This window comes from Chlorocebus sabaeus, chromosome 20, assembly GCF_047675955.1.
Source record: "Chlorocebus sabaeus isolate Y175 chromosome 20, mChlSab1.0.hap1, whole genome shotgun sequence".
Taxonomy (NCBI): Eukaryota; Metazoa; Chordata; class Mammalia; order Primates; family Cercopithecidae; genus Chlorocebus; species Chlorocebus sabaeus.
The window spans coordinates 83,543,274-83,562,605 of record NC_132923.1 but is presented as its reverse complement, the minus strand read 5'-3'; the positions used below and the strand labels follow the sequence as shown (position 1 = coordinate 83,562,605).

The 19,332-nt window shown below is 41.6% G+C and overlaps 1 protein-coding gene across 13 annotated transcripts in view; it reads right to left on the bottom strand.

Annotated features, from left to right (window-relative positions):
* Nucleotides 1-3,202: 3,202 nt before the first annotated feature.
* LRP8 (LDL receptor related protein 8) overlaps nucleotides 3,203-19,332 on the bottom strand; it is an 85,479-nt gene continuing 69,349 nt past the window's right edge. For 7 of the 13 annotated variants that reach the window (XM_007978699.3, XM_007978700.3, XM_007978698.3 and 4 more), the window contains 5 exons: nucleotides 18,463-18,687; nucleotides 16,337-16,405; nucleotides 11,551-11,723; nucleotides 10,243-10,419; nucleotides 3,203-7,904 (listed from right to left, as the gene is read on the bottom strand). In XM_007978699.3, the coding sequence (XP_007976890.2) occupies nucleotides 7,866-7,904; nucleotides 10,243-10,419; nucleotides 11,551-11,723; nucleotides 16,337-16,405; nucleotides 18,463-18,687 (683 nt within the window). In that variant the 3' untranslated portion in view covers nucleotides 3,203-7,865. The remainder of the gene's footprint in view (nucleotides 7,905-10,242; nucleotides 10,420-11,550; nucleotides 11,724-16,336; nucleotides 16,406-18,462; nucleotides 18,688-19,332) is intronic. The other 6 variants (XM_073007296.1, XM_007978706.3, XM_073007297.1 and 3 more) reach the window with 3 other exon arrangements.

Sequence of the window (19,332 nt, the reverse complement as noted above, 5' to 3'; positions counted from 1 at the left end):
CATTGGTACTCTTTGTAAAGCTCTCAGTTGAGTCAGAGTTGAGGACCACTGACCAAAGAGACTCTTTTCAGGGCAAAGTTGTCCTCTGTGAAGCCATTCTGGCTCTGGAAAAAATTTACAGTTGAGTAGGGCTAGAGCAATCAAGATCATAATTATTTAATAGGAGCCTGCTTTCACTTGTCTAAGTTCCAGACTTAGAGAGAATGAATGGTTCTAGAGACAGTGCTGAGATGACATCATTCTTGGGGCCTGGCAACTAGAACTGTATAAGATTCTGTAAGTCGGGACAGCAGTCTCTGATTCCTACCCCCAGTCTTTTTTTTTTTTTTTTTGAGACAGAGTTTTGCTCTTGTTGCCCAGGCTAGAGTGCAACGGCTGGTTCTCAGTTCACTGCAACCTCAACCTCCTGGGTTCAAGTGATTCTCCTGCCTTAGCCTCCCAAGTAGGTGGGATTACAGGCACGTGCCACCACATCCAGCTAATTTTTGTATTTTTAGTAGAGACAGGGTTTCACCATGTTGGCCAGGCTGGTCTCAAACTCCTGACCTCAGGTGATCCATCCGCCTCAGCCTTCCAAAGTGCTGGGATTACAGGCATGAGCCACTGCGCATGGCCCCCAGTCTTAACAATGAGTCCTTTTCTCCCTGAAAAAGCATTAGCAGCAGAGTGTAGAGTAGGTGTGGTGGGGGAAAAAAATCATTGGACACTGGTTAAAATAATCTTTTGTGTAACAATGACTCATTGTAACCAAAGGTGAACTGACTCAACTTTTTAGACTTCAGAGTTTCCTTCTCTTTAAAATGAGCATAAAAATGTACACCTAGCAGAACTGTTATAAGAAACAATGTCTCGGAAACTGTAAATTGCTATAAAACCATAAGACATTTTTATTACAAAACACTGCATATTGGTGGTAACAGGGGAACTGTATAAAAGAGAAGGGGGCTAGACACAGTGGCTCACACCTGTAATCCCAGCACTTTGGGAGGCTGAGGCAGAAGGATCACTTGAGCCCAGAAGTTTGAGACCAGCTTGGGTAAGATAGGGAGACTTTGTCTCTACAAAAAATTTAAAAATTAGGTAGGTGTGGTGGTGCACACCTGTAGTCCCAACTACTTGGGAGGTTGAGGTAGGAGGATAATTTGAGCCTGGGAGGCTAAGGCTGCAGCGAACCATGATCACACCACTACACTCCAGCCTGGGTGACGAAGCAAGACCCTATCTCAAAAAAAAAAAAAAAAAAAAAAAGAGAAAAGGGAACCACCAGGTATCAAGCACCTAATAAATGTCAGCTCCTACGCTGAATGGGATTACCTGTGCTTGTTTTTCGAATCATCACAACAATTTTGAGGTGGTAATTAGAGTTAAGTGTGTAGAGGGATTAAGCAATTGCTACAAGGTTATTTTCCAGGAGTAAAATTATAAAAATCATAAGTGAATCTGGGGATCTTCAGATGTGGCAAATAACAGAAGTGTTGAGAAATTTAAAGGACACACAACTCCAGTCAGGCTGTAAAGTAATCCAGGTTTCTGGATATGAGACGTGGTGTAACTGAAAGAGCATGGTCTGTGTGTGTCTGCTGTGCCTGTATTCAGCATCATTTATTGAGCATCCACTGAGTGTCATGTGCAGAGAGGATACAATGTTGAGCAAGACAGTTCTTTACAGAGCTTGCAGAGGAGGAAGTTAAGGAGCATACAAGCAATTACAATGTGAGGATAAGATTACCAATAAAGGAAGCACAGAGTACTATGGAAGCACATGAGGTGACTCCTAATACAGTGTAGGGTCCTTAGGGAAATGTTCCTGAAGGAAATGTTCCAGACGGAGGCCCAGAACTGTATGATTAGAATATAGAACAGTGAGTGATGAGGCTGGAGATGGGGCAGAAGCTGAATCATGAAGGGCTTTATAAACCATATTAAAAGAGTTTGGGCACATCCAAGAATACTGAATTTTAGTGCCAGCAAAGCAGTTGAAGGGCTTTAAACAGGAAAGTGGAAATAAGTGGTGGTGATACAGCTATGGCACTTTAGAAAGACACTTTGGCTGCAGTGTTGTGGGTTAGATTGGAAAATGAAAAGACTAGACGTATGACATACAGATAAGTAGTTAAAGTAATCTATTAGCTGGGCAGGATGGCATGCGCCTGTAGCCCCAGCTACTTGGGAGGCTGAGACAGGATAATTGCTTGAGCCCAAGAGGCGGAGGTTGCAGTGAGCTGAGATCATGCCATTGTACTCCAGCCTGGGCAACAGAGAAAGAGACCTTGTCAAACAAAAAAAAAAAAAAAAAGAAAAAAGAAAAAAAGAAGGAAAAAAACAAAAAAGGCAAGCAAAATGATTAGCCAGGCATTGTGGCATGTGCCTGTAGTCCCAGCTACTCAGGAGGCTGAGGCAGGAGGATTGCTTTAAGCCCAGGAGTTTAAGGTTGCAGTGAGCTATGATCCTACCACTGTACTCCAGCCTGGGTAACAGAGTGCGACCCTGTCTCTTAAAAAAAAAAAAAAAAAAAAGTAAAGGAGATAGAAAAGTGGATGGATTTGAAGTGGAATACCATAATTTGAAGGGTGGGCAAAGGAGACGAAGATGTGGCCAGAGAGATAGGAGAAAAACCACGAACATGGTATCATGGAAGCCAAAATAAGAGTATTTCAAGAAAAGAGTGGCTAACAGTGTTAACTACTGCTTCCAGGTCAAGAAAGATCAAGACTGAAAATGTTTACCAGATTTATAATCGAGGAGGTCCTGGATGACCTTGGCAAAAGCAACCCCAATGGCATGGGAATGAATGGTAGGGCAGAAGTATTGGGATGCGAGTAGGCAAAAATTGTTATGGAAGTACTGAGGTGAGTTATCTAACCTAGTCTTAGAGAGAAGGGAAGGCTTCCTGGAGGAGGCATTACCTAAGTGGAGTACTCAAGGACAAATAGGAGTTAGTCATATAGAGGCAGAGAAGGAAAATTTAGGCAGAGAATGCTACATTACAATTGATCTTAGGGGGCACTAAAAATAACCTTGTGACTTTAGGCAGTTACTTCACCCATTTTCTCATCTATAAAATGGGAGTGGATAGTATCGATAGTATTTACCTCACCAAATTGTTGACAAAGATTGAGATAATGTATGTAGAATACTGGTACACATTAGGGACTCAGTTCACTCCCCCTCATTAAAGTATTACAATGAAACAATACTTAAAGATTTTTTAAAAATGAATTTAATATCTCTCTAGAAACAGTGCACTGATTTTACAAATGTCCACATTTGGTTTTCAGTTTACCAAGATTATGTTAGTACAGCTAGTGAGATGCAGCACGCCATCTTCAGCCCCCTCGCCTCTGGAAGAGACACCAGACTGCAAAGGGCACCGCGTACAGAAGCTAATGGAACTTGAATGAAAAGACAAAAAGAGCAGAACTGGTTAGTGTGACACAACATTCTAACATGCCTGATTCTTACATCGAATATGGTAACTTGAGGGTTGGTGGGGGAAGACAAACAAGGAAAATCCACTTGGGAACAATTGGATGAAGTTTGCAAACCAGCACTTTACCCCCAAATTAACAACAGCTTGTATGGAAAAAAAAAATGCTATTTTAAAAGTATATGGTTTGGACAGGTATCTGTTTTCTCTTGCAGTTTTTGTAAAAAAGTATCAAAACCTTGGTTTTAAATATATATATATATATATACACACACACACACACACACAAGTGGCTTTTTAAAAATTACTTTTTATAGCACAAAGTGTTTGTAAATGCAGAGGGTTTCTGCTAATTCTTGACTGTGCACATGGTGCATAGCCTGAATGAACAGAGCTTCCTGATTTTTTTTAACTGAAAAATTGAAGCAGTAATTCTTTAACCTTCTAAATTTTCCATACCCTAAAAATACAGTGTGAGAAGACTGTTACTCTATCTTCATGCATTTCGGGAAAAGGAATTATTTACTCTGAAATTTTTAATGCTAACTCATTCATATTTTGTGAAATGATGAGTGTATGGCTGGAGTTTCGGGGGTAGGGTGGAGAGGCTTGCATTCCTGTGCCATTTCCCCATTCCCACCAACGCCTGACTGGACAGTGATTGGTATCCCCTCTCCAGACTCAATGTCTTCAAAATTTTCAGTTTTCTCTCTCACAGTTGAGAAAATCTAAGAGGCTCTCAACAACATGGCATTCTTCTGTGAAAATCCCACTGCCCTTGTATTAGTCTTCGTTGACCATATAAAAAAATCTTTGACTCAAATATGTGAAAAGCAGTCAGCATTTTCCTTTGGGCACTGGAAAGCTTGAGGCTGAATAATATCAGGTCTGCAAAGTGCTGGCAATGCATCCTAATGAATTTTCCTTGATGAATTTAGTGCCTTGTACACAATGATCAAGAAATGCTTCATTGAATCAGAAATTAATCTATTTTATAAAGTGCTTACATTGAACCTCTTTCCATACAGCCTCATTTCTTGACCCCTTGAGCCTTTTGTTCCTGTTAGAATGAACTGTGCAGTTCCTAAAGTCCCCATGCTGTTTCATACCTCTGTGTTTTAGCTCGGTGTGTCTCTGCCTGAAGCAGCTTGGAATCCCCTTCTTAATTTTAAGACTTAAAGTCACTTCTATGATGACCCTATTCCTCATCTTCTTAGGTAGAAAGACCCCTCTCTCCAGTGTGCCCTAACAGTGCTCTGAATAGAATCGATGCCTTTTTTGTTTCCACATATATCTTCCTCCACTGCTACTGTGAACTCTGTAAATTCAGAACATGTGTGACTGACCTTTACATCTGCAGTGCCAGGTGTGTAGTTGGTATCTAATGAGTGGTTTTAGTGAATGAATACACTGCAGTCATACTGAGATAACTGGAGGGATCAATAGGACTTACTGCCATACATTGAAATCCGATCTCATTCTCTTTTTGCCAGTTAATGGGTTACTTCAATCTGTTTTATAAATAATCCGTGCTATCAAAAGTAGATAAGTAGTTTTCATTTTCTCTGTTTCTAGAAGGCATTTCAGCTAGTGCCTTTGTAATTCCACTGGAGGAGAGGTAGACCATAGTATAGGTAGCAGATCTGATACAATGTTCAGGCAGCCCAAAATAGTCTTCCTGCAGATGGAAATGGAGGAAAAGCACTGGGACTGGCTTCTGATACATTTTCTGCCCTCTTGGCATTATCTCTGAGCTTCCTTCCAGCTCTATAGTCCAGTGACTCTGTGATCTATGATTGGCTGTAGATACCTATGCACAGGGGGCAAAAGGCAAAAGATATGTAACTACACCTCAAAATGAGGCTGAAAAGCCTCTGTGAATGGGGGAAGGTGGATCTGACTCCTCAGGTTTCATCTGTTTACTGCTGTCCAACAAGTGAGTATTTCACAATTTGTTTCTTGTAAAGGGTTGCTCCCATAGCTGCCTCTTTCAAACTGCAGTTATAGCATATGCAAGAAACATGGATGTCTCTGAGAAAGTTGTGAATTTCATCATCATTTTGAGATCTCAGGCTGTATGTCCAGACCCCATTCATTATTTTTTTCTGTGAATGCCAGGATCTGACCGAAAGTTTAGAAACTATGCCTTATCCACTGTTATCATTTAATTCCTTGGAAAATTCAGTTTCTTTGGAAGAAGGTTACAGAAAAAGTCACTTGTTTTGAGTAAATTTCCATGTTTTTCACTGTCATCATTTTTCTTCAGTCAAAAATAATTTTACTCTCCGTTCTTAAAAGAATGGTAATGTGAGTAAGCTCCATAGGAGTTGGCCACCTGTTCTTAAAATTCTGTTTGGTATTGGTCATTCTAGGTCAACTGCATTTACCCTCTCAATGAATATTTCAGGACTATCAACACATGCATGTCATGAGGAGATTGCTGGATTATGCAAAACACAGTGCCCAAGCTCCAGAATATAGTTATTTTCTTAGAGTTTAGGAGACCAAGAGTGATGCAGAGGAAGGTCCTAGGTACAGGATGCTAGAACTCCAGAATGTCTGACTGAAAATTCAAAGGGTATCAAGCTGGTGAGACATCCAACCTTCATTGAGTTGGGGGCATCTGGCAGGTAGGGATGGGAAGGCATTTGCTTAAGTGTGTCAAGTTCCAGGTATGATGAGATTAGATGCATCTCCTCTGCTCCTACTTAAGTCAAACACTTCCATGTTGCACCTTGTCCCTGGTTGTCTAATGGGAGTAAGTGGCAGAACAACAGAGTTAAGAAACTCAAACTCTTTCTCTTTGGATGGGAAAGCCAGTGGGGACTGAATCCTTCTGGGACTATAGGATTATGTTTCCAATGGGAGACCCCACAAATAGAAAAGAGCACTTCTCCCTTCCTCCTGCAAGGCCAGGAAAAGCAAAGAAGGTGTCTATAATGAAGAACATCTATACATATACCCAGAGTTTTTCCTTTTATTTACAAAGCAGTAAACCAAATTCCTGTGTGAACATAAATATCCAATATACTATAATATTGTGTATGCCATTTCCCCCTCAAATATGACTTCAGTTTTCGCCAGTTGTTCTGACTTAAGCCAAAAATTAGTTTCATCTATATGAACATATGATGGTAAGTAACCTATTTATTACTTTAAAATGTTTCCCCACATAAAGGAAATGGTAGAGAGTAAGGGGAAAAGAGAAATAAGAGATGTAATAAAACCTATTCCACCATCTTTATTCTCAACCACAGCATGTCCCAGATGTTCAGTGCCTGGGCCAGTCTCTATAGTAAACTTGGGCTGTTCTGGAAATGTCTCCACTTAGCTCTGTAAGGATGGCACCCTTCAGGGTGCTTCAGAGGAAACTTACTGAATTCAACCCAAGTGTCCTGAAAGAAATTGAAGAAGTTACTCAAAGAGCTGAACTTTAAAACAAGGAGTAACTGAGGGTGAGGCATATTCTATCTTGAGTTTCTGAGCACTCTGGTACCATGGAATGTCTCTACACTGACCTTTGCCAAAGCCAAGAAAGCCCCAGTAGGAGTCACAGCAGCCATGTGTGAGCTGAAAGGCTTTTCCTGACTTCCTGGGGTCGCAGGAATGGCCAGAGGTGAAAAGATTGCCTTTTTTACTACATAATTGCACAAACCATGGTATCTATTTTCTGAGCCAGATTTCCAAAGGCTTTTCTGAAAACTACAAGATATACCCCTTGTGGACTGTGTTAAAATAAATTTATCTTTATGTATTTGAACAGTAGCCATAGATGTGCCTCTTTTCTACAGATTTTTCTGTCACACACATACACATATAAACACACACATATACACACACAGAGTCTGCGTGGTGGGCCAAACATGCCAAAAATAAATACTCTCGCTTCTCTAAATTATTTATAGAACTCATCTGATTTTTAAAATATGTTAATAAATAATCTAAATGGGGGAGGGAGGTGAAGTTTTTTTTTTTTTTTTTTTTTTTTTTACTTATGTTGATGGATAGCCACAAAGCATAATCATCTTATTTACAAAAAACAAACCTCCCAAAACCTAAAAAAGTCCCCCCAGCAACCAAACATCTTCTGTAAATATATTTTTTAAATGATGAGTAAGGTACTGTGCCATTGGCCCCCATTTGGTTATGTGCATCATGTTAGTCAGCAGTAGCCATTCCACGAATTCCTCATGGGTAGTGCAACCAGTTAAAAAGTGTATAAAACATTATACATAGAAAAAGTCTCACATCCTTTGGATGTTTGCAGTTCATCATAACTTTGTGGTTACCTTTCCGCAACATAAATTTAAAAAAAATCACACACACACATACACTCACACAGACCCATATATAGAAACCCATTCATCCAGTCATACACCATCCAGAGTGTAGTGGGTGGGACTGAATTCCATGAGGCACGAAGTGGGTGATCCCATCCTCAGGGTAGTCCATCATCTTCAAGGCTTAATGCCACTCGCTGGGGAGACAAACCAAAGAATTCATCATTAGATCCATAAGAGTTACTATTTATTGAGCATTGACAAAGTACAGACTTATGTTACTTTAACAGGTATTAGCTCACATAATCTTCAAACTATCCCAAGAGACAAGATTTATTCTATTTATTTTACAGATGAGAAAACAAACTCAATGAGCTTAAGTAGGGTTTGTTCTGGATCACATAGCAAGTGGCTGAACCAAAATTTGATCCCAGGTCTGTATGAATCCAAAGCTGTAGATTTTTTCATCATTCTGTTTTGTATCTTTGTAAAGAAGAGTTGCACAGATCTAAATTTTCTCAGTCCTCCCTTATAGGATTTTAGGTTTGGTCAATTTCAGTGGGTTAGCTTTGGCAAATGTTAAATTTCAGGCTATGGGGTTACTTGTCTCTAGCATGCTAATCACATTCGGGAAGGTAATATACTGCATCTTCCCAACAGATTAAACAGAATTGGGAGGTAATGCAGGTTAATTAAATTCCATCCCTCTCTCCCTCACCTCTACTTTCTACTCATTAGGTAGATGCTAGACTCCTGTCTGCCAAAAATGGCTGACCATGAGATGGTGAGCCCACTAACCCCTGAGCCAGTCTACTCCATTGTGGACAACAGATTTAAATTCTTTTCTACATTAATGTGAAATTTGTTTGTTTATATCTTCTGACATTCCCTGATTCCATCTCTCAGACTCAGAGACAGTTCTACATAGGACAACCTTTGAAATTTACAGATGGTGTTTGAATTCCCTTCCCTTCATTCTGAGTGTTTTCTTCTCCAGGATAATATCTAACTTTCCCCATCTAGTCCTGATGTAATCTTGTTTGCCTCTTTTCCATTTCCCAGATACCCTCCTTTGGAAAGACCCTCCCCAGCTTCAGTATTTTTCTTATAGTTATGTGAATTTGGGCCAGCCACTTTACTTCTCTGAGACTTAGTTTTATCATCTATCAAATGGGAATAGTAATAGGACCTACCTCACAGGGTTGTTGAGGAATCAAATGAGATAATACAGGGAGAGTGTTTACTGTAGTACCTAACAACACATAGGGCCCAGAGTATCCTAGGTCAACATAACCAGCATAAAATAGAATCAGACCTAGTATCTCCCATCTCTGGACATTCTACATATGATAAAAAGTAACTCTACTGCCTTTCAAGTCATCTTTGGGTTATCTGTAGTTTTTTAATGAATGCAATGGCCATCCTCCACTAGTGTAGATAATTGAGACTACCTTATTCTAGTCCAGCCACCCTCCCACTCTCTCTAAGACAGATCTCTAGGCCAAAGATAGACCCCAGTAGTGATGGTACAGTTACCGGAGAAATGGACAGAGGAGAGACAGGTTGTTGAGAATATTGATTTCTAGAGCTTCAAGGCTATTTACCTCATGATATAAAGGACAGAGCATGGGCTTTTGTGTATATACAGACTGGAGTTTGAATTCTGGTTCTGCCACTTCCTGGCTATGACCTTAGGCAAGTTATTCAATTTCTATGAGTCTCAGTTTCCTCATCTGCAAAATGGGGCTAATAATATTGGCTTGATAAGGTTATTATGAAGATTAAATGAGATAATGTATGTAAAACACTGAGAACAGTATCTGACACACAGTAGGTGCTCAATAAATGTTGATTTCCTCATTCTACTACTCTATTTCTCTGCAACTGGCAGAAGCTTATTACTCGGTCCTTAGACTCATCAGGAGTAACTCCCCCTGAGTCATTTCTTTCTCTGGAAATAATGTCATTTGACATGTGCAGAGTGCTTTGTAAGTCACAAAGTGCTCTTACATGTGCTATCTCACTTGTACTTTATAAACTCAGGAGGCAGGTAGAATGCGGGTTATTATTCTCAGTTTACAAATAACAGTGAGCAGAAAGAAGTGACTGAGATCACAGGGCTGTGGAAGGATGGAACTGGGCATTTTCTTACTCCAAGTTCAGTGCTTCTTCCACTGTGCCCCCTCTGATCTTCAAAAATTGGTCAAGCAACTATTTTTTTTTGGACTGGCCGAGGTTAAGGATCCTCAAGGCCGTCTGCTAACCCTCCTCATTTGCTCCATCTCATTTCCCATGTCTCCCCTTCATGAACAATTTGCCTCAGCAGCAATTCTGTCTGCTCTGCCCCAAACTTGATCACTTTCTTCCACATGCCATTCATTGGTCTGTGACTAACCCATTTTTCTTCTTTGCTCCAACACCCAGCTTACAATTTGCAGCCTTCCCAAACCAGAAAACCTTCTAGGATTGGCTGCACCTGCCTTGGTTCATGCCCTCACTCACCAGCCCCTCAGACTTAGAGTGGCACTGCCCTACCTTGGACTTGACGACAGGCAGCTCGGAAAGAGGGTTCTTCGGGAGTTGGTGCAGCTGTGACCTTGGTTCCCCCGGCAAGACAAAAAGCTCCTTGAGGGCAGGGGCTGGGTCTTCCAGTTCTCTGGTCTCCCCAAGACAGGGCTCTGCCCACAGTGGGCGATCAAAGCTGCTGATTGCCTGACAGGGGGATGGCACTGTGGATGACCTCTGAGGTCACACTCAGCCCCCTGACTCTGCTGTATAACAGTGACACCTGTTATGCCACTTCGTGGTCCTCATTCCCCCAAAAAGCCATGCTGTGTTGTGCCTTTAAGCCTTTGCACATGCCTCTATCTGGAATGCCATTTCCCTCCTTCTCTCCCGGGAAAACTGCTATTAATCTTTCAAGGACATAGTCCATCTGTCACCTTCTCTGTGAGGCATTCCTTGCCTGATTCTCCAGACAGAATTAATAGCTCCCTTGTTGATGTTTCCATAGCATCTATTCAACAAATATTTGTTGGGAGTCAGCCATACTGTGCTAGACATCAGGAAAACAGATTAATCAGACAGTTCTGCCCTCAAGGATCTTAGGGTTTAGTGAGGAGACCACTCAGTAAAAGACAAGTGGACTACAGTGTGACAGGGGCTGTGAGGTAGAGAGGCCCAGAGGACTGTGGGAGAACAAAGCAAGCCAAGAATAGCTTTCTAGAAGAGGGGACTCCTAAGCTTCCACCACGGCACTCAGCACACAATTATACCACTGTATGTTAGTATCTCTAACTCCCTACCAACTTCTTGGGAGCAAGCACATTCCTTATTGACTTTTGAATACTTGATATCTAATGTGCTTGGCACATAACTGGCATACAGTATTGAAATGAATACATTTGAATTAAATGGCCACAGTTACCCTTCCAGGCCAAAGGTTCTGAAAATTTACTGAGCAGAAAGAGACATTTGGCTTTTTTACTGCCAGGAAAAGCCTCTAGGTACAAGATGGTCTTGATACCTTTTTACCTTAACCACCTGCCCCAGCATTTCTGTGTTCCCCAGGGCCTAGAACAGTGCCTGATACATGGTACATTCTCGATAAATGTTTCAGGAAGGGAGGAAGGAGGAAGGGAAGGAAGGAGGAAAGGAAGGAAAGAAGGAAAGAAAAAAGACAGGGAGGGAGGGAAGGACAGAAAGAAGGAAGGGAAGGAAGGAAGAACGGAAGGAAGGAATGGAGGGAAGAAAGGATGGGAAGGAAGAAAGGATGGGAGGAGAAGAAAGGATGGAAGGGAAGACAGTCAGAAGGTAGGAATTCTCCCAGTGAGAAATACTTACTGCAGGATAGACATGGCCAATCTGAGCAGTCCTCCCTATATGGAGCTCATCTTCATCTTCTTCTTCTGTTGTTTTCCTGTAGACTGGGTTGTCAAAATTCATGCTTTTGGTGTTCTTCCGCTTCCAGTTTCTCCAGATCAGGTATCCACTCATGCACAGCAGGGCTATCACCACTGGAGGAAGGACACAGGACACTGGACCTCCAGCAGGCTCCAGCCCACTGCTCAGACATCAGTGCAAGGCTTGTCACCACTCCACCTTTCCTGCCCCTTGCTCCTCAGGCTCTGTTTCTGCATGTTCTTTTTCTGCTGTTTGAAAGCCCATCTCTCATCCCTTCTTTCATTTATTAACTATTCATCCTTAAAGATCCTGCTCAAATGTGAAGTCTTCCCCAACTGTGCGCAGAGGCAGTTGCTCTCTCATGTGTGCTCCCAGATCACACACAGTATCTTACTTTATGTATCTGTACTCCCAACTAGATAGCTCTTTCAAGGCAGGGACTGTGTCCTTTTTTTTTTTTTTTTTAACTCTTTATGCCCAGTTCCTAGCACTGAGTAGGTGCCTAGTAACGTGCTGAATGAATGAGTGAATTTTACTGCACCTTTTCCCTAATGCTGCTGCTTCCCTATATTTCTCTAAGAAAACCATTCTCTCCCAAAACTGGGGGGTGGAGAGTGGGATGGGGCCAGGTACAGTGTTTATTTCCAAAGGTGAGGCTCCACCTGAAGAAGAACATCTCTAGAAGGAGACACAGAGGGCAACATAAGCTGTGATTTAGAATAAATGAATATGTTAATGATTAAAGGAGGAAGCTCTGTCCAACAGAGCTGGGTAAAAATGGAGCAAGTAGCTTCGTAAGGTGGTTAGCAGTCACTCAGTATCCCAGTGGAGGCTGAATGATCACCTATCTAGGATGGTATAGAAGGGGTTTCCGTTTTAGTAAGATTACAATAATTAATATGCACTAAAGACAGAAGCAAGGCAGTTACCACTGGTAATATTTATTGTCCTAGAGATCTAGCTATGCAGTAAGGCCAGAAAAAAATTTAAGAGTATAAATATGGGAGAAGAGGCCAGGTGCAGTGGCTCACACCTGTAATCCCAACACTTTGGGAGGCTGAGGCAGGCAGATTACTTGAGGCCAGGAGTTCGAGACAGGCCTGGCCAACATGGCGAAAACCCATTTCTACAAAAAAATATAAAGTAGCTGGGCATGGTGGTGGGCACCTGTAGTCCCAGCTACTCAGAAGGCTGAGGTGGGAGGATTACTTGAACCTAGGAGGTCGAGACTGCAGTGAGCCACAGTCGTGCCACTGCACTCCAGTCTGGGCAACAGAGGGAGACCTTGTCTCAAAATAAATAAATAAATAAATAAATAAATAAGAGAAAGGAGGAAACCAAACTCTCACTAACAGCTATATATATATATATATATATATATATATATATATATATTTTTTTTTTTTTTTTTTTTTTTTGAGACAGAGTCTCGCTCTGTCGCCCAGGCTGGGGTGCAGTGGCCAGATCTCAGCTCACTGCAAGCTGCGCCTCCCGGGTTCACGCCATTCTCCTGCCTCAGCCTCCGAGTAGCTGGGACTACAGGTGACCGCCACCTCGCCTGGCTAGTTTTTTGTATTTTTTAGTAGAGACGGGGTTTCACCGTGCACCATGTTAGCCAGGATGGTCTCGATCTCCTGACCTCGTGATCCACCCGTCTCAGCCTCCCCAAGTGCTGAGATTAAAGGCTTGAGCCACCGCGCCTGGCCAGCTATTTATATTTTTAGGAACTCTGAAGCTGGTGAAAAACTATCAGAAATAATTTTAGTTAATCAAGAATCAACATAAAAGATCATTACCTTCTTTTTTAATCAGCAAGAACCAATTAGAAAATGTAACGAAGGCCAGACATGGTGGCTTACACATGTAATACCAACATTTTGGGAGGCTGAGGCAGGAGGATTGCTTGAACCCAGGAGTTCAAGACCAGCCTGGGCAAGATGGTGAGTGAGCCCTGGTCTTTACAAAAAAAATAATTTAAAAAATTAGCCAGGTGTGGTGGTGCATGCCTGTAGTCCCAGCTACTCTAGTCCCAGCTACTCGGGATGCTGACGTGGGAGAATCCCTTGAGCCCAGGAGTTCAAGGATGCAGTGAACTGTGATTGCACCACTGCACTCCAGCCTGGGCAAGAGTGCAAGATCTTCTTGTCTCTTAAAAAAAAAAAAAAAAAGAGAAAGAACATGTAATGGAATAAAAATACATTCATAATAGCCCATCAAAAAGCTATAAAATATAAAATACCTAGGAAAACCTAAGAAGAAATATGCAAGTCCTATGTGATCTATAAAGTTCTGCTGAAGGACATAAAAGAAGACTGAAATAAATAGATATGCCACATTTCTGGCTGGGAAGCTTTAATATAATAAAAATGTATATTCTCCTCACATAAACTCATATAGCTAAAGCAATCTTGATAATTTCACCAAAATTTTTATAGAATTGATAAGATTATTCTGAAGTTCACTTAGAAGAGAAACTGAATAAAAATAACTGAGAAGATGTTGTGAGTATAACATATCATGAAGTTCTGCTAATAGTATGTAGGAATATATAAATCGGTGGAGGAAGATAAACTGCTTAGACACAAATCAAAGTATGTATGGGATGTAGTTTATAATAAAGATGACAGTGCAAGTCAGGAGAGAAGTATAGATTATTCAATGATGGTTTTGGGGAAACTAGACAGGTATATAGAGAAAAAACAAGTAAATTTCTACCTCATCCCATATTCTAAAATTTAAATTCCAAATAGGTTAATATCTAAATACTAAAAAAAGTTTAAAGTAGAAAAGAAAAACATCAGAAGATATTTTAATAATTTAGAGTGAGGCAGGCCTTCTTAAGCGAAATACAAAACCCAGAAATCTTAAAAGATTGACAGATCTGATACTTAAAAGTTTTATATTTATGCATGGCAAAAGATACCATAAACAAACTTTAAAACCAAATGTCAGACTGGAAGAAAATATTTGTAGCATGTATTTTAAAGGTTTAATATTCATCATGTATAAATATTTCTATAAATAAGAAAAAATAGCCAATAGAAAAATGAGAAAAGACTGTGAGTAGGTGGTTCATAACAGATAAAATATAAGTAAAGGGACTGATAAGCTTATGAAAAGATACTCTACCTCACAGGGACATGTCAGGGAAATAATACTCATCTTTCATTCCTCAGATTAGCAGAAATTAAAAATATTGATTATTTCAGAGTGAGTTATGTCAGCAAAACAGCATACATCTGCCTCTTTCTATAGGGCAAAGGATGGCAAGAAAGGGGTGCATTTATCTTTCTCCACTCCAGTCAAAATAATACTGGAATAATCATCTCACTATCATCTTTCCTGGTGAAGCCTTTCAAGGCCAATTCAAATGCCTTCTTCTCCAGAAGCGCCACTTTTACTCAGGAATTACCTTTCTTTCAACCATCCCTTCACAGGAGTATCATGCCACTGTTACATTGTTCCTCTGTATCTATATCCAAAATGCCCCTATTATAGCACATTATGACATGTATTAACATCTACCTTAAAGGACTTTATTTTTGCCTGATTAAACACTGAAAGCTCTTAAAGTCTTTATCTTTTTCTTCCCTGGATCCTTGGCACTTGGCACAGTGTCTCACACAGGGGAGAAGTTTTTAAAACATTTGCTGACTAACTCACCATACTGAAGATTCCCAGGATAAAAGGACAAAGTTCCTGTCCTTGAAGTACTCATAGCCAAGTAAGGGAGATAAAGCTCTGAATGGACAATCAGAATGCAAAGATACTGCTAAGAGATGAGACTGCTAAGAGAGGGGTGTACAGTATACTGTGTGGACTTCGGGGTGGAAGAGAATGAATCAGCCCCCATGATTCTCTGTGAGGGCTTAACCAAGTGTTATACTCTGGCCGTACTCATCTCCTTCTAGCTCTAAAACCACACGCCCTGACCCTTCCAGGCCATTTCCTACTCCTGGCTTTACTCATGCTGTCTTCACTGCTTGGACTGCTCTTGATCCTCCTTCACTTGACTGACCCAGCTCAAATGTCACTTCCGTTAGGAAACCTCCTCTGCCCTCTTCCCCTCTCCCTCAGCCCAAGCTAAGTGTATCCTCAGCACTGTCTCTGAAGTCAGTGCATGCAGCTTAACCTTAGGACCCACCAGGTCATAATGAACTTATCTGTGTTATGTGGGTCTCTCCAACAAGACATAAACTTTTGTAGGACAGAACCATGTCTTATTCATCTTTAACTGCCTTTCCTCCTGTTATCACAGAGTTTGGCACATAGTAGCTGCTTAATAAATACTTGTTGAAAACCAAACAGAAAGAAAACAAGACAGTGTGACCTATTAAAGGAATGGTAAGCAGCTGTATTCATTAATTCAACAAATCCTTGATTTCCTACCATGTGCCAGACATTGCTAGGAGCTGGGGAGAATGGTGAGCAAGATACCAGCCCTATTCCTAGGGATCATACAGTCACACTTCATGTGGCTGGAGTGTACAGTGTGAATCGAGGGGTGGGGAGATGGGGGATGCACTTGGAAGGTCACCTGGGGCCAGATCCTGAAGAGCCTTGTGTGCTAGGCTAAAAAACAAAATTAAATCAGGACTGGGAGGTGGGCAGGAAGGCTGCAAGGGCAGAACAAGTCAACAGGGCAGGCCAAGTTCTCTACCCTGCTAGCGCTTTTTCCTAGGCCTGAGCAGGGTCTCTCTTTTCAGTGACTGGGAGCCACACTCACCTATGGGCACAATGATCCCGATAACAGCGGCAGTGACTGTGGAGCCCATCTTACTGTCTTCATTCCCATCTGTAAAACACAAACATTTGCAGAATGATGCTCTGTCACTGTGTGTCCAAGCCCCTACTGGCCTCAAGTGGTAAGAACTATCCAACTGCTTCTCATCCTCATTCTAAAATGATGATCCTGGCTGTTGCCTAATAATTCAGTCTTTCCAGATCCTATCACAACTCCTGTGAGGCAAGCAGGACAGAGGTTATCTCCATTTTACAGGTGAGGAAACTGAGTCTTAACTGAGGGGTTTGGGGACTCACAGAAAAGTGGCAGAGCTGGGATTCGAACCCAGGACTCTTGCCCCAAGTCCCATAACCTTTCCACAGCATCATGGTGGTAGGAAGCTGGGGGCTGCACATGGTAAGATGAGCACTTAGGTCTTTATGTTGCTGACGGACTAGGTCATTTGCCTTTTTCCATCAGTATCTGTTGCTTTGCCAGTATTGTTTTTGGTGAGCTGTCTGGCCATCTGCATTATCAGATTATTTCTCATAAGTAATTGAAATGGGACATAGTATAGTGTAGAGGAATCAAGAGCACAGTCTTCTGTGTCAGACTTCTGGGTTCAAGTCCCAGCTCTACTACTCACTACCCATGTGACCTTGGGCAAATTATTATATATTATAAATACAGCACATGATATTATACTTTTATATCTTTCAAATGGTGATATTACCTACCTCCTAGGGATATGGTAAGGATTAAATGAAATAATTTATCTAAAATGAATATAAAATGCTTGGCACAACTTTGCCTAGTTCTAGGAGTGGGATAGGGGTTGTTGTAGGGTCTAAATTTTAAAAAGATATGTAAAAGCACATTTTAAACTGAAAACTGCTTGGAAAATTTACTGTCTTTTTGAAAAACTATCCCATGCCATCTTTCTCACTCTTACAACCATCTTCATTGTAACATTTGTGAAGCACTTTATAGTTCAGAAAGCATTTTTCCCTTAGATCCTCCTGACAGCTCCCTGTGGTGTGAAAAGGAGCTATCATCTACATTTGCTGCAGGTGAGGAGATGACTGGCCCTGGCAATGGCCCAAGGCCCATCCTCTCTCAGTGTGACTGTTTATCCATGTTACTCCAAGAGAATCTAACAGTTAAGGGGAGAAAAAAGCTGCACTGCTTGCTTCCAGAGCTAACTGTGGAAATGCTGCTGTCCTCCCCTGTCTGGTCCACAGCGAACACTGGACAGTGATATTAAAACCTAGAGCATGAGGAAGCCAGTGAGGAGAAGCTGGTGAGAGGCTCTGCCCTTGGATAAGAGGAACTGGAATTGACACATGCTCCATCTGCCTCTGCAAACTTCGGAGTAAGTGCTCCACTCCAAAAAGCCAGCTTCCGCTGGCAAAATAGCTCCAATTAGGAAGATGCTGCCAAGTAGCTTGGCTTCTGGGCTGTCCATGTAGGGGAAAAATTAAAAAGATAGTTTATCCTTTTAAACGAACTCCCTCTGGCAGGTGACTCAATTAAAAAGGTGTTTGCTGATTAATGAGATAGAACATTTCTAGCAGTGATAATTACTGCTCCCAATGATTTAATAAGTGGTGAACTTAATTATTTTCATCCCAGGTCTGGAAAGAGGTATGAGGAGACCATGGTTGTAGATATTACTATCTGGGGACCTGCTGGGAACTGAGATCAGAGCTTTCCAAACACAAGGGACACCTCCTCATATACACATCAGAACTTTGTGAAACAGACACACACACCCTCGCAGAGTCAGCAACGGCTGTGTGTGTGAGCACCTCCGGTTACACCGGTTACGCCTTTGTCTATCATGGCAATCTTGTGAAGCAGGTTGTGGAAGGGTGGTTATTTCCACTTTGTAAGAGAAGCAACTGAGGTTCACAGGGTCTCAGCTTCCTGCCAGATCCTCTGTAAGTTAGGGGCACCTAGGAGTCCTAAATCGCAGGTTGGTACTCTACCTCCCTCTCAGATAAGCAGTAACCTCCTCAAAGATATGCAGTATTCAGCTCTGGTAGGTTCTCTCTTATCACATACCCGCCATCCTGGCTTCCCTAGGAGCCCTCTCATGTCATGAAAGAATGCAGAACTCATTTCCTTACAGTGCTGGGAGTGGTTGCTGGTTGCAGGACTTAGGGTAGACAGGCTGATGCTGGGAGCCCTGGGGACACTAACTGAGCTTGGGACTGCAGCTGCCAGGTTTGGCGTCTCTGTGCTGTGGTTCTGGTCAGTGGATCTGTGGACGGTGGTCCCAGGGGCTCTTGTGGTGGCAGGTCCTGTCCTCGTCGTGGTAGAGGCTAGCGTCGTAGTTGAGGTAGATTGAGGTGCTGGAGGGGAAATACCATGGAGGTCACTTGGACAGATAATTTTGTTGCCTAAGTTATTGCCTCTGAGTTATACTTAGGAACTTATCTTCATGGTGTAGCTCAAATGCCACTTCTGTGAAGCCTTTCCTAATCTCCCCGGTGGGCTATGATCTTTTCTTTAGCTGAATGCTAAGCACTTCACTTTGATTCAATAAAGATGAGTCATTAAAACATTGCTGTGGAATTAGTTGTAAGACCAGCAATAAAAAGACTGCAGGGAGGGGAAATCAGATAAATCTAGAAGGATTTTACACTCATATTGTTATACCAATAGATTTAAAGTCTTATTCCACTTTAAACAATTGAACCTGTAAATTAGTAATAATGCAGTAGACTTAGGCTCAAATGAAAGGTCTTGGCTATACATCAAGGTTGGGACATGAATCTGTGTATGCAGTTGAAGTATTAACTAGTAGTCCCAATCATATTGCAAAAGGGCTTCTGTGTAGTGTTTGTTAAGTTCTAGGTGAGAAATAGGCAAGTACATAGTTATCTGCATGTATCCGAAGCCATGGAGATTAAGGGTTCTTAATTTGAGGCTTTTAAAGGGTTCCAGAAACTCCCTGAAATTGAATTTAAAATATTTTTATGTAAACATGCATTTTT